General features: G+C 35.9%; 1 protein-coding gene across 3 annotated transcripts; it reads right to left on the bottom strand.

The window, feature by feature from the left end:
* Positions 1 to 866: 866 nt before the first annotated feature.
* Positions 867 to 23,570, bottom strand: LOC138708182 (zinc finger protein OZF-like). 3 transcript variants are annotated; one of them, XM_069838457.1, is made up of 6 exons: positions 23,304 to 23,570; positions 23,058 to 23,181; positions 20,214 to 20,298; positions 19,512 to 19,610; positions 16,388 to 16,533; positions 867 to 2,283 (listed from the first exon to the last, which is right to left on the bottom strand). In XM_069838457.1, exons 4-6 carry the CDS (start codon positions 19,554 to 19,556, stop codon positions 1,458 to 1,460), a joined length of 1,017 nt encoding a protein of 338 aa, XP_069694558.1. In that variant the 5' UTR covers positions 19,557 to 19,610; positions 20,214 to 20,298; positions 23,058 to 23,181; positions 23,304 to 23,570; the 3' UTR covers positions 867 to 1,457. The 3 variants fall into 3 exon arrangements, with proteins under 3 accessions (XP_069694558.1, XP_069694557.1, XP_069694559.1); XM_069838456.1 differs by lacking the exon at positions 19,512 to 19,610; XM_069838458.1 differs by lacking the exons at positions 19,512 to 19,610; positions 20,214 to 20,298.
* Positions 23,571 to 24,570: the final 1,000 nt, after the last annotated feature.

Consider the following 24,570-nt stretch of genomic DNA (forward strand, 5'->3'; position numbering starts at 1 on the left):
GATGAGAAATACTGTGCAGGTAGTAAAAGTATAAGGAAAGAAAGGAAAAAGAATTAGGATACAGATGGTTAGTGTGAACTATGGTGATCACAACCCAGAGTTCTGTAGACAAAGAGGCAATGAGCAACACCGACCAAGTATAGGCACTATCTAGGTAAAGATATTAATGCATTCTTAAATATGTAACAGCAAAAACAGAGAGTAGTTGCCATTTGAACAAAACATACACTAAGTTTGTTTTACCAACTTTTAGTGACTGTGTTTCCCTAGTTCTTCTCACTAAGAATTAAGAATTAAATTAATAATACACTACAGAAGGAAATAACTATTACCTCTCCCTTCAATCTTACGTTCTTTATAGCAAAATATATGACTAGAAACAGTATATAAAGGTACATTGTAAAAATAAACATTATCTCCACAACAACACCATTACTTCAGTTGTGATGTTATCCCCCACAAAATGATTATGAAGATGTTTTTTTCTAGAGTTTTACGCATCTCTAATACAAGAGATACAGAGTGTTTGTATTTGACATGAAATTAGTTTAACTTTATTAAAGCAGTACGACACAAATTAGTTATCCGAAGATCGCACTTGCTTGGGTTCAGGTCAGAAACACTATCAACATATTCATCACGTTCACTTTTCTCAACTAGCCTATTTCTCCCCTCAGCTGCAGAAGCTACTGAATGAATTGTTATTTAATTCTGAATTATTTTCTCAGAACCAAACCAAAATATCGAATTTTACACTTACGCAAATTCAACATTATACAAATGTGTTATGAACAAACAAGAATGCTTCACAAAAAATAATTATGGTCAAACATCACTCACAGCACTCAGAATCAGTATTTACAATATATTTTTAAAATAACAGTTTCGTATTTCTGCATATTGTTACAAATGTTTACATTCATGTTACACATTTTATATCATTTTCTGCAGGGAACATAATAAAATGTACAAACTTTGCTGGTCTGCCACAAGGTAGAGTACAGTCTTGTAATACATGATATAATTATTACAAATCTTTCACATGATTGTTACTATTTTGTACAACTACACCCTCTGCAGTTAGTTGTGAATGCACTTCTAGGTAAAGTTATTCTGCATGCACTGATATTTTACTGCTTACAGTTTGTTGTTGACAATCTGATATTTTATTAGTAAGGAGCTCGTGAATGCTGTGGTATTTAAGTACTTGAGCAGCTCGTTGTGGATGAACTGATATTCTATGCTTGGAAAGGTTTTTGTAGACGCACCGATATTCTATTTCTTAGATAGTATATTGTTCTTAACTGCTTCAGCAGTTTGACGTATTCTGCTTCTTGGAAAGCTTGTTGTAGATACAATATTTATTGCTGGGACAGTCTGTTGTGAATGTACTGACTGATATTCTGTTGTTTGGTAAGCTTGCTATGAATGTACTAATATTCAACTGCTTGGAAAACTTACTGCTTGGGCAATTTGTTGTGGATGCGCTTTATGTGTTTAAGCAGCTGCCCCTTGACGGTGAATGCTCGACTGCACATGGTACAGATATGAGGCTTCTCGCCTGTGTGTGTGCGATTGTGGTTCTGCAGATCGGCTCGCCTAGAGAACGCCTTCTTGCATACTGTGCACACATGATGCTTGACTCCAGAGTGGATAAGTGTGTGTTTCTTGAGGGCACGGTTGTCTTTGAAGCAGAGCTGGCACGTGTCACACTTGTAGGGCTTTTCCCCTGTATGCACCCTAATGTGCACTGTAAGGTCGTGCTTGCTGACAAAAGCTTTGTGGCACACGCTGCACTCGTGGGGGCGCTCCCCTGTGTGCTGGCGCACATGACGCGCGAGGTGTGCACGTTGTTTGAAGGCGCGCAAACACTCGCGGCACTGGTATGGTTTTTCGCCCGTGTGCGTACGCGTGTGGTCCTGAAGCTGCTGGGAGGAGCAGAACTGCTTGGCACAGGTATTACAGCGATAGCCTGCACCCACATGGAGTTTCCCGTGGCGCGCTAAGTCGTACTTGTGCTTGAACTTTTTACCGCATGCTGGACATTCGTGTACCTCGCCCATGTGCAGAACACGATGCTGGTTGAAATATGACTTGGTCTTGAAGGCTTTACCGCATTCCCCACACTGGAAAGGCCTAAGTCCCGAGTGCACCACACTGTGGATCTCCAGAGTGCTGCGTCTGCTGAAACACTTCCCGCACACCTGACATGCAAACTTGTTGGCAGGCTCAACATGACTACCTCTTCTTCCGAATGACAAATCCAGTGCTTCACTGTAGGTGCTGCAAGTACATCACAACATCAGCCTACCCTCACTCTAAGCTGAATGTTTGGCTTGACATTAAAACTCCAAATATGTTACATTTATAACACATTCACTCTAACCCATCTACTACAACATTATGTTCCGAAAAGGCCTTCCAAGAATTGTATGTCAGCTTATGTGCAAGTCTAAATAATACTTTAAATATTCTACACAAAAATACAATATCTCAATATAATTGACAAAATGAAGTGTTATACTGCACAACAATCACTGAGTAGGAACATCTGGTGTGATTTTGTTGCAAGTGTGACATAAATGCTTACGAGTTCTCACAGAGACTCACTGAGTGAGTGTGGTCAAAAGATTAGCTGTGGAGTCACAGTGCAAAAGTCACATATACAAAGGGTCACAATTTTCAGTAGAACGTATTTTTTATTCTCGTTACATGAGGTGCTCCAGTCTCTTGGCAACTGGTGCTATCAGTAGGGATGGTCTCAGGAAGTAAATTGGGGCAAAGGAAAGAAATAAAACCATCACAGTTTTAGCTTGAGAGGGAAAAATCACAGTTTTAGCTTGAGAGGGAAAAATATGATGGACTTGTGACATTTTGGGTAATAGCTATGAATATGTGCCATTTTGAGTTGCCTTAACATCTAACAGACAGTTAATTAGATTTCTCAAGTAATATTCAATCCACTCCAATTCGCTAAACCTTTCAGACATCTCTTCGAGTCAGTAACTGCTCACTTCTCTAAGTTTCCTTTTGACGTGCCCATACACTCATTTTGCAGGAAGAAAGAAGTGACTCCTATACAATCAGCAGATCTTCATCAATAATAGTTCCATTTTCCATATTCTAATATTTCATAATGAAACACTGCGTTACTGATTTAAAATCATGGGTTAAAGAAAATAAAAAAGAAAGATGCTTCAATGTTACTGCAGAAGAGTTTTGAGGAAAACTGGCTCAAAGATATTGAAGTGGTATATTGACATTCTGAAGGAAAGCAGTGATGCCGAAGATACAGAGGAGTTCCGTTTCAGCTCCCACGGAGATTGCGTCTGTTGTGAGGAGGATGTTGCTATCAGAGTGTACCTGCATCACGTACAGACACAGAAACAAAATTGGGCAACCTAATTTTACAAAGTTCAAGATACAATGCACTGCGAATGTGCAGTAAACAAGAACGCCCAAATGTATGCTACTTGCGAAGCTTGTTGCCTACATAGAGGAGGACTGCTACCAAGACTCAGCTCATTTTTTAATTCTGTACCTATACATAGTGATCATACAAAAATGTTTTTTATTCAGGTTATACAGAATAAAAATAATAGTAACAGATATTGTTTGTATTTTGGCATTCTGTTGCATATTGATAATTTTTATTATGAGTGCATGGTACCACATTCCAAAATTAGTACAAAATCGAAACAATAGTCCATCACTTGCTTTTGGTGTAAGTGTACAAATAAAATTGCAATGTCAAGCATACTATTTCTCTAACTCCCCCTTCTTCTTTCTTTTACACAATGCACGGACGATACCAAAACATCCATTTCTTCCACCATTGCGATTTGTTCTAGGAAAGTACCTTGCATTAGCAGGGTTGGAGCAGCCATGTTGTCGAACAAAGCGCTCTCATTGGATGAGCGGTATATGTGACAGTTTGGTCCACAAGGGACTGCAGAGATGTGACAATCTGTCTTGCATCGCACTTTTGAACCTTTGTTTAACAAGCAAAAAATTAGGTTTTGTACCACACTGATTATTTTCTATTCTTTGTTTGTGCCATCCATAACATTAACGTTTCCGACAGATATATGACATTTTGCTCTGTGACTCCTCAGTTTAGCTGCTAGCAGAAACAGGATTAAAAAAATTGAAAACCATCGCAACTATATCTATATCTATCTACAGAGTGTAACGAAAAAAGTGGGCAGAACTTCAGGTATGGATTCCTCATATGTATAGAAGAAAAAATGGTTATATCAACAAGCATCAGGAAATGCTTTGTTTTAGGGCTTGCAAGTATGATCATAGTGCACTCCAGTACGTTTGTTTGCTGATATTATGATGCATTCTGTTTACATTTCCTTAGATGAACTACTCAAAATATCTACTTCCTGCCTGAATACAGGCTAGAGCTCATCATCTCATCAAAATCAGAACATGTTGGCCTCCAGCTCAACAGATCTCAACCTACTGCACTTCTTCCTGTAGGGCAACTTACAGTCATTGATGTATTCGACTTCTGTGGATAATAAAGGAATTTTCCATCAGCGGATTCTGCAAGGCTGTCAATAATAAGAACAATGCCAGGAATTTGGGAGCATGTTCGGGTCATGATGAGACGATAAGCTCTGGCCTGTATTCAGGCAGGAAGTGGACATTTTCAGTAAATGCTCTTAAATTCAGGTTAAACTCTTTTCATTTCCTTAAATAATTCACTAGTTACGTGAAAGATCACTTGTCACACTGTAGCACTGTGGATTTGCAAGAATATTATTCATGAGAGCTGGTGATCTGCCTGCCAAGAGGCATCAGGAGGGCCGGCCCCTTAGGTTCGACTCACTTTGTATTTTAACCATAATATTGAACATAAATTATCTAAAGAAGCAGTAACAATTTCTTTCATAAACGTCTACAGTTTTTGTAAGCAATATAATAGAGAAAAACACATGGTTCCATTTAGATTATACAAACTTGTAAAAGAATTTATCGAGTCTGAAATAACAAGATACAGTATCTATGAAGATTTTACGAAAACATCTAAAGAGATGGAATAAACACAGAAGAGAATGTGTTGTGAAGTAAACATATTGGACAGGGTGCTGTGCTCAATATAAGTTGTTTAGAAAAAACGCTTAACAAATTATTAGAAATGCAGATGGTATTATTCACACTAGCTCATATTAGGATAGTCTGACTTTCAGAACGAAACGTAAATCAAAGAACATAACTTTAACTTCAAGAAAATAACATCTACATTTTTGAAGATTCTGAGTATGATAGTCAAAATTCTTCATCATATTTAATTGTTTTGGTTTAATTCCTGATTGCAACGTGAAAGTCTTAAATTACAAAATGGAAATAAAATCTGATATTTGATTATACAGCATCACCAAATGCCGAGAAAGGCACAAAACCAGCACTGAAACAGGTACCATATGGTTGCATAAGATATATTACTTTCTTTAATAATATTAGCAATTGTATAAGTTTTAAGTTTTTTTAAATTTTATATTTTATTAAATATAATGAAATAAAACTAAAGACATCTGAACTTCTGTAAACCTGGGTTTTCACAAATGAAGACAAAGAATGTTTTAGAATGATACTGTTGACCTGATAGATGAATTACAAACCCAAAAGTCACAGCAAATTCAGTTCTTTCTTGGAGTAGGTTAAAACAATAATTACATGATTTTTAGTATCAATAATATAATAAAGTACATACTTTTTTATAGAGGCTACACATGTGTTGATATCAAGTTTGCAGGATTACAGAGAAGGTTAATCAAATGCTATCATCGTTTTCTCTTTATATAGAAATGTCACGAATACTAAGATTTTGTTATCATGCGAGAATACTGTTGGTTTTTAAGTGGAGGAACAATATCCATTCCAAGACAGTAATTGTAAAAGAAATTGTGTATTTATAGAGTGGATCAGCATTTTTGCCTACTTGCACCCTTTGTTTCATACTTAAAATTATTTTAAGTTAAAGAAGCAACATATCTTAAAATCGTTGTTGAAATAAATTCTAATGATAGTTAAAGTCTTATTAATCAGTTATTGTGAATGGCCTGTACATGAGTCCGGTGCTGGGGGTTAATAGTTGGTGAAGAGATATGGAGTACAGTTACGGCAAAAAGGTTTCCTTGCCTTTAGGAGATGTAGGAAGAAGGTAATTTCTTTTCGGAGATGGAGATGTCATCACAGGGGAAGACTGCAATATGCTCTGTCTTTGTGCAGTACCTTGCACTCCTCAGTGTATGCTGCATGAACGAGTTAAGAGCATTGTAGGGGTGGTGAGTCAGGAAGGGTTGACAAGGTCATGAAGCACTGTAGGGGTGGTGACTGAGAAAGGAGTAAAGACAAGTCTCCGTCGATTTTATACATTCAATAATAGTCTGAATCTCATTAGAAATATCTTGAGATTTTCCTGATTTAGGAGTAAAGTGATCGATGTAACATGCATCTGGAAATGATACCGAAATATGATCTTCTTCTAAGTGTTCTTCACACATTTTCAGCAGCCCCAAGTGTTTGTCACACTTCTCATCAAAACCAAGACACACTATGTTCAAATAGTGTTGAAAACAAATTTAAATAGTATAAAATATAGACAAGACAAACTGAAAAAGAAGTCACAAAGCAACATTTTTTACTATACAAATCCTGAAGCCCACAAGACATTGCACAAATGCAAAAAAATATTTTATGCTCGACCATGCCAAAATTTAATAATTATACACCTGGTAGTAGCCCTTTAATGCACCTCATTAAAGTACACCTATTCATTATAATTCAGTTGTTCAGCTAATGAAAAATCACCTTTGTACCATTATAAACCCGCCAGTATCGATTATTCTCGGATATGCAATCGAAAGACAATTAGCGAAAAGTCACGGAGGCTGGAAATCCAATACTGTCGCAGAAGGTTATGTTCTGTTACTATAATAATTAGCGTTAATTGTAAATAATATTCAAATAAATTCAATTTGTCATCTCGTTTTTCAATTCTAAATCAATTTCCAGGTTACATCAAGACTAATGTTCTCTAGGTTATATCAAGGTCAATGATATTCGTGCCTCGGAAAAAATCAATACTTCCGCGTCTGCACACATCTCACAATTCAGGTCAGTTCCGTTCGTCACTACATAACCATAACATGAAAACTTATGAATAATTTCAAGTTAGAAATATGGTCGAGCATAAAAAGTCGTATGAAACTTGCCTATAATGGTAATTAAGATGCTCGTATGAAAATTACAAACATACTCGCGTCTTAATTACTGCCATTATAGGCTCGTTTCATAATGTACTATTCTATTATCATAGAAGTACAGAGCATCTTTTTAAGTCTCTTTAGTCACCCCACCAAAATTCAAGCCACTCTAGAAATGAATTATACTGTACATCAACTTTATGAATGCATAGAACTAATCCTACACAAAAACAACTCAATAAACTCAAGAACATCCGAAAGAAAAAAAATAAATTCAATGGATACATAGCCCTCTGTGTTATACCAGGAAACGAGAGAATTGATAGCATTGCGAAACAGGCAACGCATTTGCAAATAAGACATTTGCAAATGGTATCTTTATCCAGTGTCTTTGATTCAACTGACTGTCATTTTACAGACATAAAGATTAACAAGTGAGTCTCTTCTGACAAATGCAAAATTTTACAAAATAAACTAAATGACATGAAAATGCACAAAAATTTCCCAAGACACATTCAAACACTTTTAACAGGAACCTGAGCAGGTCACATTTTCATACAGTAATATCTAAAACCATTTCACTTTTCTGAGAATCCTATTTGTCTATGGTTAATAATCATGAAGATCTGGAACACATTCTTTTATGGTGCACATTTGTAAATCTTAAAGGAAGCAAATAAAGTCATTGGTATCAACCACACAAGACTCAGCTCTGCAACACAAACTACCAGCACCTCAACTCTGCCTACTAGCAGAAGGCATCTACAATGAACACCTACCAAAGTACCCTAATTTGCTAAAAGAAATCCTAGCTTAAGGCTACAGTGGACTTTATGTTATCAGCATCCTGCTGGATACATGAAGTTGATTGACTGATTAATGTTTACAAATAATTATGGTAAAACTTTCACTTGCTTAAAGATTATTTTTTATTTTAATGTTTATATTCCAGCTCAAATACTATTTTGGATCTCAAAAGAAATTACATAATGGTCCAATAAATTGAAGAACTTTCTTCCAAAAAGAGTTAAGTCCACCAAAAAAAAAAAAAAAAGAGGTTTTACTGTATTCCTAGTATTCTTTGCGATCGTCAGAGATCTGCTGTATGTTTTCCCTCGAAAATCACTTCCATAAACTAAATATCGAGACAGAAATAAGCCGAATTCATGCAAAATAAGTTCAGTCCATAGCCCGATTTCCATCGAAACACTTTAAGTCCTTCCCGCATTTTTGCAGAAAATAGCTGAGTATGAAGATGGCCACTGCCAGCCAAGACATAGAGAACAACAGAAGTTTTAATAGCGAAAAATTGGAGGTTGTAAGTGAAATAGACACTGGCGATAAGGATTATCGGCCAGAAGATATGCAGGAGACAGCAAGTGCATTTGAGGTGAGTCAAAGACTCACATTTACATGGTTCCGTGTACTGCTAGAAGTTTCGCCGTTATTGTCAGATGTTCGCCGTTGACCCTAGGGCAGTAGGTAGCATCTTGTTGCATGTGTGTGAGAATTTTGTATAAATGAATCGCTCCATACAGAAAGGGCTTTAGTCCATTAGACCTAGTTTTGAGAACACTAAAGAAAACATTCTGTAAATGCCTACTCTATTCCTTTCTGCATAGAACTCTGAGCCTGATGCTTCAGTTTCTATCTTTCCAAACATTGGACTGAATACCTTTCTGCACAGGCCGATGGAGCCACCCATAAAGATATGATTTCCATCTATATCTCGTTTTTTAAAATTTGTGACTGAAGCCCTTTCTGTATGGACCGATTCAAATATAAGATATAAATTTACAAACACAAACATGTCTTGTACTGTTTCTGGGATTTTGATCAATAAAAGCATCACACAGGATTTGTATTAATTTATTTCTTTAGAAATGATCCTATTTAAAACGTGGATTTAAACTGAGGATTTATTATTTTACCTGTGCAGAAAACATATATTTGTGTACAACAATAAGAAACCATCGGGAAACATCCAGCATAAATTGAAACAGCATCCCCAATTTTTTATCCTTCCTATCAAATGACTGAAAATGGACTTAACTTGTTTTGGAAGAAAGCTCTTCAATTATACTGAATTAGTTGTTATTTTGCAGGGACGTCTGAAAGGAATAAAATGGCAATTAAACAAAACAGATCAATTTTAGGTGTCAACTATGCTTCAAGTTCATCCACTGAAACATTAGGTTCAATCATAATTTTATTTCCAGAAGTATATATCACCTTACTCTCTAAACATCTGTTGGAAGAAATTTTAACTTAAGGCTTATTTTTGCTGTGAACTAAGTTTGTTTGGAAATGTATGCAGGCAGGAAAGCAAGCAACATGCCAAAATCCACTCTGCGGGATGAAGAACACATATGAAAGACAATCAAAAGTTTTTAACACACACTACAAACAATTTTTTATTGGCTTGAAACTTTTACAATTTTTCACAGTATTCATTCAGATATACATTTCTGCATTTGTTGAAACCACTTTGAATGCTTCTCCTTCAGGAAGGTCGTTTATAGCTTCTATAAAAGCCCCAACGGCTTCTTCATGGGCTGGAAACTTGATTCCACGAAGCTTTTCTTTTCTTTTGGGGACAAGGAAAGTCACACAGGGACAGAACTGGAGGATAAGGGATATGCAAAAGCACTCTGACTCTTTGATTGACCAGGAAATTCACAGGCACTTTGTCACAGTGCAGCTGCAGATGACCTGTATAATTTTCTTTCCATTCTGCAATGGCATGTGGAAGACTGACTCTCATACCAATCTGCAATCATAGTTTTTTGTGTATCTAATGTTACAGTCGTCAACAGAACTGTTTTCGTGAAGAAAGATGCCATCATCTTCTTTCCTGCAGTTTTGTTCCATTGTACTTTTGTTGGTAAACTGTAGTCACTAAAGCACTACATTAAATACCATTTTGTTTGCAGGTCACAGCGATATATCCACAATTTGTAATGCATAAAACGACGCCATTCATGTGAGCTGCCTTCTGCTCATCTGTTAAGGAATGTGGCACCCAAAAAACTCAATGCGTGCTGACTTGAACATGGTTCTCTGAATCTCAGTATATGTGGTGTAAGGATCCTCCATGATCAGCTTCAATTGTTTCAGGAATTATGGCTGTGTGGATGCAGCTTGCGCATGGTTCATTTTCAAGTGATGCCCGACCTCTTTGAAACTCGTAAACCCAACTTCTGATGGTGGGTTGGGACGGTGCAGTGTCACCAAAAGAATCGTGGCACTTCTCGACAGGTAACTCCCTTAATTATAGTACATGATGACCCGAAAATAATGCTATGAGAGCTCTATCTCGCCTGTTAGCAAGTGCGCCTATGACTACATTTTCGCCACACTCTATGAAATTGGTTCTCTCTTAATTGTCTGAGAGAGAGTTTATAGCCTCAAAACATACGACTTGCAATTGAAAGTAATCGCAAAGTTGTGAGAATTAACATTACTGCTAAAACTTTCAGAGTGATCTTTGTACTTCTATAACTTAATTTTACTGCATTATTGTATTTCGTATTTCGTTAAGTGATAAAAATTCAACTTGTAAAATAAAGTAGTAAACATCTGAACAAAAAAGTACAGGCAATCGAATAAATTTACAAGTAAAATCGTAAGTGTGAACAGCACAGAAAATGTCAAAATCATTCTTTTCTAGTGTGACAAACTTCGCCAAAAAATAAAAAATGACTTCAAAACTCAGAACAGTGTTAACCGGTCATGGTAGATTAAAAATACTGCGTGTTCATTTCGAAATGTGACATGGCTCGCTGTATGCCGTCATGTGGCTAGTCGTTGAGCCTAGAGAATTCAATCTTCCTACACTTCCGCAGAGGCATATTACCTATGTGTCAGAGAAGTTGCCTAGCAAGTCGGTGTTCATTCTGAAGAGTACTTACTGATACGTATGGTAACGCCGGTAGTGGCAGGAATGTGAACTGTTTGGAAACACTTACTGAGGTGAGTTTTTTTCTTACTGTCGGGATATGGGGAGAGGGTTAAGACGATTACTTACGTATTTGTTGAATTAACTTCGACGGTCAACATGGACACAGAGCATTTGATTTGTGTTGGGGAATGTTGCCGTACGCAACTGATGATAACAAATACCCTGCGTACGACTTGCCCGCGCAAAACACAGTTCGAAAGAGGTTATGGTAGCACACAGATCGTACAGACCGCCATCTGTTGCTACAACGTTCAAGTTATACCGTACACGTTCTCAAATTCAGATTGAACACCTTGATTAATAGGCAACTTCTCTGACATAAAAGCTGAAACTCGCTTCAAATCGCTGACTCACAACAGTGACGTCATGACACACTTTGAAATGAACACCCAGTATATTATTATTTTTATTATTACTATTATAGATCTAAGATTACAGACAGTCCAATATGTTCCCGTAATGGGGAAGAACAGATGGTGTATCATTTGATAAACAAGTGTAAATGTATAGACAGTACATGCTGGTCTACTTAACAAAATGTCTAGTAAACTTTATTTTTTTTTTTTATAATCTTACTTTTAATTTGTAAAATACTATGCTTATCTAAGACTGATAGTAGCCTAATTATTATTTCTTTATATTTTGACTGGACGTGAAGGTCATTTGGGCGACCTTGTGCCCAACACATACCAATATACAACAGAGTAACAAAAGACTGTTTCAGCATACATATCAGGCAAAGTAAATACTGACTATTCTCACTTTTTTTTAAATTTAGGTTCACAGAACACATTTTTTCTGGGAAAACGACAGTTACATAAAAACATTATTTGACGTTTTTCTTCAGTTATTTAAGTTCTACGACCAGTATGTTTTGGCAATTTATATTGTTTACACCCTGTATATTATAATTGTGTTAAATTTAGTGGGAAGGAGGATAATTAAGGTAAAGAGTGACAAAATATGGACAACTGAGGCAGATACGCAAACAGGAACTGATGAAATATTTCAGTAAGGCAATCTTAGCATTTGTAAAACAGTTTAAAATTAGGAAATGTTCAGAGACTAATTGCTTACAACAGGGCTGGGCACATTACGTGATTCTGAGAAATGAGCGCTGTGTGCTTTAAAGAGCTGGTCTTGCGAGCGTTGTGACGTATGCATACTGTACGTCATTCAGTGTCGGTGCAGTGGTGATTCTGCAGTATGATGGCGAACTATGAAGACGGAGCTTCCGCTCATACACTAGAGCGTCCCGCTATTCCCAATGCTTATAATGTATCTTGGCAGGAGGAGTTCTTTTTGGTAGAGAGCAGTGGATTAGCAAAGTGTTTAATTATTAAGAAGTTCAATATCCAACGACATTATTCTTTACAACATGCTACTGAATATGACAAATATGTTGGTAATGAACGCCATAAATTAATACAACTTAAAGAAAATGTTTCTCAGGTATATTATATTAGAGTATCTATTCGATATTTACATTGCATTATAAGTTATTATACATTTAGTAATGTATAACTTTAAATGATACAAGTATTATGATATATCATAATATCTGTATAATTTAAAACTATATATTACTAAATGTACTACAATAACTTATAATGCAATATAAATATCGAATAGATACTCTAATATAATGTATTTGAGAAACATTTTCTTTAAGTTGTATTAATTTATGGTCATATCATGTCATATCATATCATATCATATCATATCATATCATATCATATCATATCATATCATGTCATGTCATGTGTCATATATCATATCATATATTATATTATATATTATGTATTAACAGGATGACAATAATGCACTTAGTGAATCGGCTATGAGAATTAGCTACAAAATTTGCCACAAAATTGCAAAGGAATTGAAAACATTCAACAAAGGCGAATTCATCAAGCGATGTTTAATTATATTGGCAGATGAACTCTGTCCACAGCAAGTAGGGGAAGTGGAAGTCATACGCCTGTCTCATAGAACCGTGGTGACGAGATTGCAGTATGTGCGTATGGGTTATGTAAATAAGCCTAATGATTTGTGTGTGCATAGAGCGAAGTTTATTTCATTAAATTAATAAGAGTGTTATAAAGTCTGTACTGTACAATGGATTGATGTAATATCCTTATAAACTATTATATACTGACAGACTGAATGACTAGAACAACCGTGGCTCTTGTTATATTAATGCAGGGAAGGTAGCTGTAATGCGAGTCCGCCACTGCGTGAGCGTTCTGCTCCGGCTTGGAATTGAAGTGCCTTGTGGAGCGAGAGCAGCTCTGGCGGACTAAATGGAGCCGCTCTCATGCCCGGCCCTGGCTTACAATACTGAGAGGGGACACACTAATTCAGTCATTACTGGAATTCAGATTTTATATAATATCAAACTGAGAAATATGTATATAAATATGTGGCCAAATTTGGTTAAATATGTAGGCCTAATGATGCAATGGTATATGACATCAAACATTTATTCCTGATGACACGTGTGCATGTGGAGTGCATGCCAAAAAGGATGTTATTTTTCTGAAATAGTTATGCAAAAGTCCTATATTTGTAACATTATACAAATGACTCAAATAAATTTAATTCACTTTAAACAAAGGCATGATGGAAACAATCCAGAAAAATCTGGAAGTGGCATTAATATGGAAGATGCTGAATTAACCTCAAATGGACAAAAAAAATCAACATTTATTCCAAATGTCAGTACAGAGTTTCAATCATGTTGCGTAGGAGCTGTTTACTGGCAAATCGTAAAACAGCAAACGCTAAACTCCGCCCACGACCCCTTTCCACTTTTCCCCTACAAGCTCACCACACACTCTAGCGGGAAAGAGTGGAAATAGGGGTTTAGGGTGGGGTGACATCTAGTGGAGGAAAGTGGAACAAAAAGAGTGAATGCGGCATCTATGAAGCGAAAGAGGAACTTCGTCCTGTTTCCCTCTGTCTCTTGTCTCTTTTTTTTTTTTCTTATGACTTTGCGGAGGGCAGTATATGATCCGTCGATCTTCCTAACGAAACGCACGCTTTTTGGTCACGCTTTAGACCTCTCAGCTACCGAGGCGAGTGGTAGAAGGGAAAATAAATCTATTTTATGTTCAAGGGAACTGCCATAACATATTGCAGAAATGCAATGTGTGTCGTTGGATATGTCTTGTTGTCTAATGCACATTAATTTGGTTGTATTGTGTTGTAAAATATGAAATACGTGCGAGGTGGTAGGCAGTGATCCACCGAAGCGGGGCAGATAGTAGAGAGAGAGAGAGCAGGCGAGCGAGGTGCCAAGCGGCGAGGGTGGGAATAACTTCCCCTACTGGCGTTTGCTGTTTTACGATTTATCCCTGTTTATACTCAACTGGAAGGACTAATCAGAGCAACTCAGCTGCAGGTGTGTCAATTTGAAAACGAGTGCCACAGGAAATGCAGACACTCATACAGTAAAGCCACAAAGAACACATCAAATCAACTAAACCAATAGGATATCATTGAGAGTATGTTGCAATAGCCGAAGAAACACATAAGCAGGACATGGAGCTTAACATTGCTGTGATTACAATCCTATAACTGCAACTTTACAAACTAATCGCAGCTGAGGATATTAACACGTTGAATGCCACTTGACGTGTATACACGTCACACAGATCTAGCACCATATGCCAATGACGCGTATGCACGCCATAGTTGTTTTCTTGCTTTCCCGCACATTATTCCTTCAGTATTTTGGTTATCCTGTATTGTTATGTAGTATTACTTACCGGAAGGGTGCTGCTACTTATTATCATTCTTGGTTATTACCTTCCACTCATTTAAGTAGAGGAATCATGGATGACAAATTAGACGATAATTTTGAGACGCCTCCAGGTCCTTCAAATGCAAAAAATCGTAAAAGTGCGCCAGATAAACTTGCAAGGATGACGAAATTGCGCGTCTAGTAAATACTTCAATGCCTGATTCGGACAGTGACAGTGATTTCAACCCAAATGAAAGCCAAAGTGAAAGTGAAAATGAAACTGAAAGTGAGAGTGATAGTGAAAGTGAAACTGATTTTGAAACATCTAATAATTCAAGTACTACTCCAGTTGCCACTCCAGTTCAAAATGTGGATATTTCGACGTCTTATTTATTTCGACTGAATTTGAAGACAGTATTGCTGAAACAGTAAATAAAGAGGGCAAAAAGTACAAAAGCCGCATGCAATTGAAAAGTATAATAACCACATGTCAGGCGTCAATCGGCAACAGCAAATGCTTTCGTATTACCCATGTGAAGAAAAACAGTTCGGTGGTAGGCCTATAAAAAATTGACATCCATCTCTTCCAAATAATGTTACTGAACGCATATAATTTGCATCCTCGGTACACCACAAGGAGTAGGATTTCGTTATATGATTTCAGACTTTCAGTAACACGATATTTGCTCTCATATGCAACGCTCAGCAGTCCAACAATCAAACTGGTATCACTAGCTGTGAAACACCTGCCTGCAAAACAACGCGCTAATGGGGGGGGGGGGGAAGGAAATGCTGCAAAGTGTGTTACGAGAATGGCAGAAGAAAAGAATCAACATTCTACTGTCCTGATTGCCTTGGTCAACCTGGATTGTATGTCGATCCCTGCTTCGGAATCTACCACAAATGAAGTAAGATAGGCCTAATTTATTTTTCTCTAACAATATTACAATATACGGTCGCGTAAAAACAAAAATAAGTGTGACACGTAAACGCGTCAAATGGCACTGATATTGGAATTATTAACGCGGTGCCGGTGACACGTAAATGCGTCATCAAGATTTCAAACATTGTCTGTACTCGAAAATTGTATATGAAGCTAAAAATTATTCATAGACACTATTACATGATAAATAAACACAAAAAACTAATCGGCTCCTGGGGATAGATTTTGCAACAATACAGTCGGCAGCAAACGTGTTAAAGAACAAATTACAAAACCACGTTAGTGCATCAACAACTAACAGCCCACTTTGCATGTCAATCTGTTCCCTGTTTTAAGAATCTCATGTCAGGTATTGTGTTTTTTTTTTTCTATAGTTTCAAGGTATAAAATCAATGCAAATGCACAATTTCCGAGTTGTTGAGCTATGCCCATCTAATATTCGAGAGGAGGATGACCAGTTCTCATACCTCATTCCAAATTAAAAAATGAGCGTCCAACTACAGATTTGTGTCCTGTACCTGTGCACGGGGATGAGCGGCAGCCCTGCTTGAATGTTGCCTACCTTCACTTCACTAATAGTTCCCTTCTCTGTCCCTTTCATATCTGCAGCTGATTCTGTTTTCTTGATTTGCTGTGATGTTTCTTCAGAAATTTCATCTTCTTGCTGTAACAAATTGCAACACATTAAACATAGTTAAAACTACTATGACATAAGAGAGTTATGTTCAATGTGGAAAAGGATATAATCATCATAAGCTGCGGATTTTGCATATTTGCATGTTCTTTCCTTAAACTTGATGATATGCAGACAAAACATAAACATCTTTCTCGTTGTTTGGAATTAGTATGCAGAATTTTAATCTGCATATTTGAGCATATCTGTAACGTTATGGCATGTTTATACTTTTAGGGCATATATTTGCATATTTTTAATACAGAAATAAATATTTTATTCTGTAAAAGTATAAACTGCGAGAAAACAATACTCTCTTTCCCATCTCACTCGACAATGTCTACTTCATTAGCACAGACTACATTGTTAAGCAGCACGTCGTGCACTCGTTTTTTTTTCGCCTCTTTAAAACTATTGTGTTCTGACATTATTCCCTTTCAACAATAGAATGAATTGGTTTATATTTTTTTAACAGCAAAATTCAAACTAACTGCCAACGTTCCATGCATTTATTCAGTTCGTGTGTTTCATGGTGGTTTGTTGTAATATTTGTTATGCCTAAAGACAAAAGTTCAAGTAGTACTCTTCTGAAAAGCTGGATTGATGGAGAGAAGACTTTATATCAGACGGAAAACGTATATTTTGTCAAGTTTGTTCGAAGAAAGTGAGCTTTTGCACTTTTTAAAAATATTTATCCACAAACACTTTTAATTATTTTATTTACAAAGACACATTATATTACATAAAGTTGTATATTTTAAAGTTTGGAGTGAATTAAATCTACATACTTAGACTTCAACAAACAAATTTGATAACACAATCTCAAGCGAAAAAATGGAACTCTCTGCATCATAATCCACAGTTAATTCCCGATTTACCACGAAAATCGTCTGTAGCTGCATTTAAATTGGCAACAGGCCATGATTGTTTGGCCAAACACCTGCATAGAATTGGAATATATCAGTCCCCTAACTGCCCATTGTGCAACTCAAACCAAGAAATGGATTCGGAACACCTCAAAATCTGTGCTTCAGTGGCTGGCCATGATAATATCTTCGAAAAATATTGGAGTGCAAGAGGTCAAATGACTTTATTGTCAAACCCCTGGCATTAGAAACCAACCAACCAACCAACCAACCATATTTTAAAGTTTAATAATAATAATGTTTTAATTAATAGGTGAACTGTACTCAAAAGTTCCAAGTGGATCAGGATTTGCAGACTGCATCTCACATAAAATATGCAACGAAAAATAATTATCAGCCTTTGCTTAATTTGAATCCAAAACAAAATGAAATGATACATTTAGTGGTAACCTCTGTGAAGCCCTAGTAGCAGATAATATACCTTGGAGGAAATTGGACAATCCATTACTTCGCGGATTTTTGCAGAAATACACTAAAAGGCAAGTTCCTGGCGAGTCCACGCTGAGAAAGAATTACTTGGATCTACTGTATGAAAAAGTAAGTTCAGTTATTTAATAATGTTTATTGAAGTTAATTGCTTTTTCTGTTTTTAAATAGAAATAAAATGGCTGAAAAATTATGTGGATATTGTTAATGTCTACAGTAGGCCCCAGAAACTGTTTAAATACATGAAATAACAAAATTAAATCGAAACGATCAATATAATGAATTCCTAGTCCAAAACAGACTGTAAGAATTCCATTATTTACTGTAACAGGATTTCATCAAAATGATTTTATTGTACTCCTTCACAGCCAACAATGCTATGATGCATTAAGCAGTGAGCTAATGCTGAATCACTTCTGCATGGAAAACATACTGAATGACATTCGTCTCTGAGAATCCCGGAAAATCACTGGAATGCAACAGGCAATTAAAATTCGAAATGACCATTACATAAGCCTACAGGATCTTTGATGTTATTAGAAAAAAATGTGCGACTAATATTCCATGAAACGAATATTCCATGCTCACAAAATAACTACTTCTCATGAATTAAATGAATATGGTAAGTGCATCACTTCTTCAGTCTTATAGAAAAAATGAGTAACGAAACAATATGCAGTCCCTGTCCATGAAAGACAAACCATACTTGCACTTATTTGTTAATGGGTTACAGAAAACCTCTCTACGGTCCATGATAAGTTCCAACACTCTCCAAAGATAATGGTTTAATGTGTTCGCTCATCTTTTAAAGCCATTAGGTTTAATTGAAAAGAAGAAATACAAAAGGTGATGGTAACATTTCTCTGTATAGTAAAATGCTTCAAACAGGTATTTCTCTTCAAATTAGAGGAGACAATGTAACGGCACAAGTTACACTGCCTAAAGATCTTATACGAATTGTTTCTACATAAAATATTTCTAGGGATGGTAATCTGCCAGGGATGTCCCAGTCTCCGTATGAACTAGGGTATATACAATGAAGCTCAAAAATGTAAAAAATCTGAAAAGGAACAGTGAAAAAAGTTCAGGTAGTTCCAAAGGAAATTTCGTGCACAGTTATATTCGTATTTCAATCTCCATTTATGCGAATTCATAGAGAAATGGGGGACGCCATTTTTGGATACGCTAATTCAGTATTATAAACTTCACTTCCCAACGTTCATTAACTGAAAAATAATTAAGTTCAGTTGACAATTTCATTTCATGCAATTGTTATAATTTTAAAATATGAAGTGATAACTGCCACTGTCAAGTGAGATGTACTTCCTGATAATCAGTTGCCTCAAAAGTATGCCTTCTGGTGTCACGAGTTTCAAATCTGTCTTCGGACAGATGACTAAACAAAAATTGTCACTATCTGTGTAACAGAGCATTAATTTGGAAATAAATGTTAATACCTTCAAGCTATTAGACATATAATTTAATACTGTATTATGAGAGAGTTGGACTTAATTGGAGTTTTTGACAATTCTTCATTTCATTTCATTTCATTTCATGCAATCGTTATAATTTTAAAATATGAAATGATAACTGTCAATGTCAAGTGAGATGTACTACCTGATAATAATTATTTGCCTCATGAGTGATGCCTTCTGATGTCATTTATGAGGTTCAAACCTGTCTTCGGACAGATGACTAAACAACAACTGCCATTATCTGTATAACAGAACATTATTTTCGAAATAAATTTTTAATGTCTTCAAGCTATTATGAATATACTGTAATATAGCATTATGAGAGAGTTGGACTTAATTACAATTTTGAATAAATTTCAGTCTTATATTTCACTAGTCATGAAAATATATTATTTTAACACTGTCAACGAATTCACAGGAATGTTATTTTTTATTATGTACTACTTCTCCTCAAGTCCATATTTTCAGTCCTACTTTGGCTCTTAAACTGGATTCACATTTAACTTGGTAGGAAATGCTGTAGATAACTATAGTATAATATACCAATTAGAAAGTGGAAAGTAATTAATTCAAACAAAGAACTCTGTGCTTTGGTTACTACATATACGTGAGAAATAAAATTTCAAGCACTGCTGCTTGCTTGAAATGTCACTACTTTGCAAATTCAGTATTAAAAACCTTCAATCTTTTTAAATTTTCGATTTTCATTACCGGTACCATGAAGAAAACAATTTAAATACTGAATTTATCTGAAGAATACAGAATGAATCAAACTGGAGAAACAATCATCAGCAAGAAAGATAAGACAATAAAAAAATAATGCAAACTCCAACCAAGTCTTTACCTCTTCCTTCACAGTAATGATGATTTCAGGTTCCAGAAGGTTGAATGATTTTGTGCTGTCTGCCATAGATGTAATACAATGGCTTCTGCAATCAAAACACAGGTACAGTATTTGAATTTACCATTATTCATTTTGTGCTTATGAATTTCTCTTTTATGATAGTACGAAATATCTACAGTCAATACTGTGGAAATTTACGTCAAAGCCTAAATTGTAATTTTATTCATCTGAATCTCCAATAAAATGGCTGTAATTCCATTAGTCCCAAGCAGGTCACTATCTTTTAACAATAAGAGGCCGTATGTTACTTGTATCATCAACCATACCCTGCCGGAAAGCAAAACTGATTCACTGTACTTCACTACAAGTTCTTGCACAATAAATTTTATTACTTTCTCGTCCATTATTTTAATGAATTCCTCATACATGGCAAAGGAAATATAGGAAACGAAACCTTTTCCTTTATTGCCGCTCTTGGCAATGTGCTCTGCAAGAAACAGGTCAAACCCACTAATTAACTCCAGAAACATCATTACATTTATATCATGCACAGAACTAAAATTGTCGTCTTTTCTCTAAGAAAAAGCCCTCAACTGGCCATAGCTTTTACGACTGCAATTACTCGTTTCAACAATACTCTTCAGTAATTAATTTCTTCTTAGAAGAAGACAACCCAGGTAACCTGTCACATCCATTCTATGCTCGGATATTGGCTTCCTTAATTATGGTGTAAGAAAACAAATTATAATCCAAAAAATATTAGACAAAAAATAAAATAAATAAAAATAAAAATTTTTCTGCTTTCAGACTCAAATCTCAGCTTTCAGTTTCTTCAAGCTCACAAAATTCTCCAACACCAAACTGCTCTACCGTCTGCACTAGTGTTATAAGTCTCAAATCACATTTCTTAGCAATTCCATTACACAGCATTCTAAGCATTTTCGACTGGTAATTTGGTAGAAAAGGTTGGTCTTGACGATAATTGGGTAGGAGGTGCCTACCTGTTACATTTGTTATTTTTCCGCTAACCTGACCTCAAGAGAAATACTACTTCTCTTCTTTGTGTATTTAATTGGTTTTAATGCTGTTTTTTATTTTTATTACATGCCAGTGGAGCAACAGTGTGCAAGTTGCGCCCCCAACAAACACAAAATTAAGTGGTGTAAGCCCTACTTGTCTCGTCTACACAATTCTAATCATTTAAATATAAGAATTTTGTAGGAGAAAAGAAACAAATTTCCATAATATACATTTTATAACTTGGCCCTATCTACTGATGTATATATAATCATCATCAATAGCTATCAGGGTTTAGGCCATTTGGCCTGTTCTAGGTGAAAAGCTGGTCTCTCCATCGCTTCTTCAGGCATCCACGATCTCGGTATCCAAGGAGTCTGTAATTTAATAATCTCCTGGGTAGTCTATCATTTGGCATCCGTAGAACATGCTCATGCCAGTTGCTCCGATACTTGTAGATTGTCTCTGTAATGGCTGCGATATTTAGTTCTTGTCGGATGTCTTCATTATATTTATGGTCATAGAGAGTGTAGCCTGCTAGCGGTCTTAGTAATCTCATCTCAGCTGCTTCTATTCTTTTCAGTTGACTAGTTGTTAGAGTCCAAGTTTCTGATCCACATAGCAAAGTTGGAATGTATATATACAAACAATAATTACTATTAACAGAAATAATTTAAAGTGAATCTACCAAATCGCTTCAGAGCTCAGATGTAAGGTATCTGACTACAAATAAAAAAGTTGCTGGATCGAATCCTGGTGGCTGCACATAGTTTAAAATCAAATATAATTATGTAGGCCTACTTGAATTAAATGTAAAATTAAAAGCTAGTAAGCAAAATTTCAAGCAAGATAAATAGTAGATAAAAGATAGAAAAGAGAGAGAGGAAAATGAGGAAGGACGTGGAGATAAGACATAATAAAAAATTACAGTTTTATTATCCTGTATGACAGTAAATAGGCCTACCTTTGATTGAGGTTCTGGCTGATATGTGGGTTACATCTATTATCAGGCAGTACATCTCACTTGACTATATGTGCCAATTGTTTGTGTGCATCTGAAGTCTGACTAGTGTAATATGTAGCTAGTCGGCGATGTATGCAATGGAGGGGGGAAAGGAACTGGCCACCCTACCCCATTATTTCCTGGCCTAGTTACCTCATAAGTGGTGCCTTCTTGCTATCACTTGTGAGATTCAGACCTGTCTTCGGACAGTTGACTAAACAACAAGACAGTAAAGTTAGTTGAAAAATGATATATGTAAAAGATAGATCTCTCCTAATCAATTACCGTATTGTTACTGACCAACGTTTTCTACCGAATTACCTTTCGACTCAGTATTTGACAATGAATTGTCATGGCATTTCCTTTGTTCGAATTACAAAGTACCCTAATATACGTTTCTATGTTAAACGTCATATGCTTCATAACATAGGAATGTTACTAATTACCAACATAACATGCGAGAGGTCCAGGACGAATTACTAGGGAAATGGTCAGTTTCGCTAGTATTGCGTCTTGAACTTCCAGAGTGTTATGTTGGTAACAAGTAAGGGGAAAGCTACAAACAATTTTTATGTTTGAAATATTTGTGACTGCAAACAAAAAATTTTGTCTTCTTGGGTGTAGCTTTTATGGAGAATCACCAAACGTTTAAATACAAGAGCTACGAAATGCTTACGTTTAAATACAACAGCTACGAAATGCTTATCATTAAAAACAAATAGGCCTACAATTTTATTACATTCTGCCCACTAAAATATTAATTTTTCCTTGGTAACGATGCTGATTCAAACTCAAATATATGACTAAATTATGGGTTTCCTTACCATCTTATTATGACATGGATTTTCTGGACAGTAGAATGCATCTTGACATAGGCTCGATTACTCATCGTGGGTATTCAGTACACCATATCCACTGTACGACAGCCAAACGGAATTCAATTTGTTCCTATCAAACGAAACTCCTTCACATTAAAAACAACTGTAACACTTAAAATAGACACTTTAAGACATCTTATGTAAAGCACATAAAGAAATATATTCCTCTACTACATTTAATATCCAACGTACCTTTCAGAAATGTAATATGACAGTTTGCATGCGACATTGCAAACCGTGTTGCATATCTTTTGATGCTAGTTTTCTTTTCCCATATATACCTCATTTTAATTGATATAGAAAACAGTGTTATATATCACCTTATTTTGAAGCGACATAACGCTATATTCAATTCCATTATATACGAATACTAGAATGTAAATAAATATGTAATTGTAGACATTAAAACAACCATTCGAAAACTATCAAGTCCATATTTACCACAGATCAGGGTCCGTAAATTTCCAAAATGGAATTTCCCTCATTTGACATTAATATTTCTCTTTCTGATGCGAAATATCCCTAAGATAACTTACATAAAGTACAATTTCTAAATTAAGTTATACATTTTCGAACAAACTGAAGGTAATAATTGATTCCACCTCAAGATTTACCAAAGCATTAAATTTTGTAACCCCAACGGTTATATTTATTCAATTCCTGACCACATATTATAGTGATCAGGGATTTCAATGTAGGCCCTACAGATCTTTCAGTTTCTGGTGCCAGTTAGTTGCTCGGAAGTGGGACTAAGCTTCGGATTGAGTGACACATGCAGTATAAATGTAAGCCCAGATCGCATATAACCGATTGATCACTCTTATGGGCTTTGACGGTAACAACTTTTATTAATTTCACTATGCTGCCATCTAGCGACAGTAGAAGTAGCCACGTTGTAATTCCTATTTTAATTGCATGGAGGAATTGTACTGCCATCTAGCGGTCATTACAAATCGACTGTGGCGAACCTGGTGGGTGTTCTCTTCTACATGTTACCGTTTTTAACATGGGGATGGTGTAATCTGTTATACTGTATGTGTGATCAGGGATGTAAGGAAAGATGTCCTGGTACAGTCAAATGTCCTGGTACAGTCAAAGTGTAGGCCTACTAAAAATCATTTTTACTCTATCAGTAGTGTAGTACGCAGGACCGAATTTAGATATTGTTTCCAATCTCTGGAAACGATTTTTGAATGACGTCATATGCGTCAGGAGTTACACGACAGCTGAACTGTGGTGAGAGGTGACAGACCAGTAATAAACAATAAATAATTACTGGAATCAAAATACATGCATCTTACGAGTATTTCTTACTTCGATAGGAAGTATAAAGTAAATTGAAAAATAAATACATCTTGATTACACCAGTTTTAACACTACATCACATGGAATATGTATTATACATCTTTCTCGTCTTAAATTTTACCGTACAGACCGATTATTTAATCCTGACAACTCA

The sequence above is a fragment of the Periplaneta americana genome, chromosome 10 (assembly GCF_040183065.1).
Source record: "Periplaneta americana isolate PAMFEO1 chromosome 10, P.americana_PAMFEO1_priV1, whole genome shotgun sequence".
Taxonomy (NCBI): Eukaryota; Metazoa; Arthropoda; class Insecta; order Blattodea; family Blattidae; genus Periplaneta; species Periplaneta americana.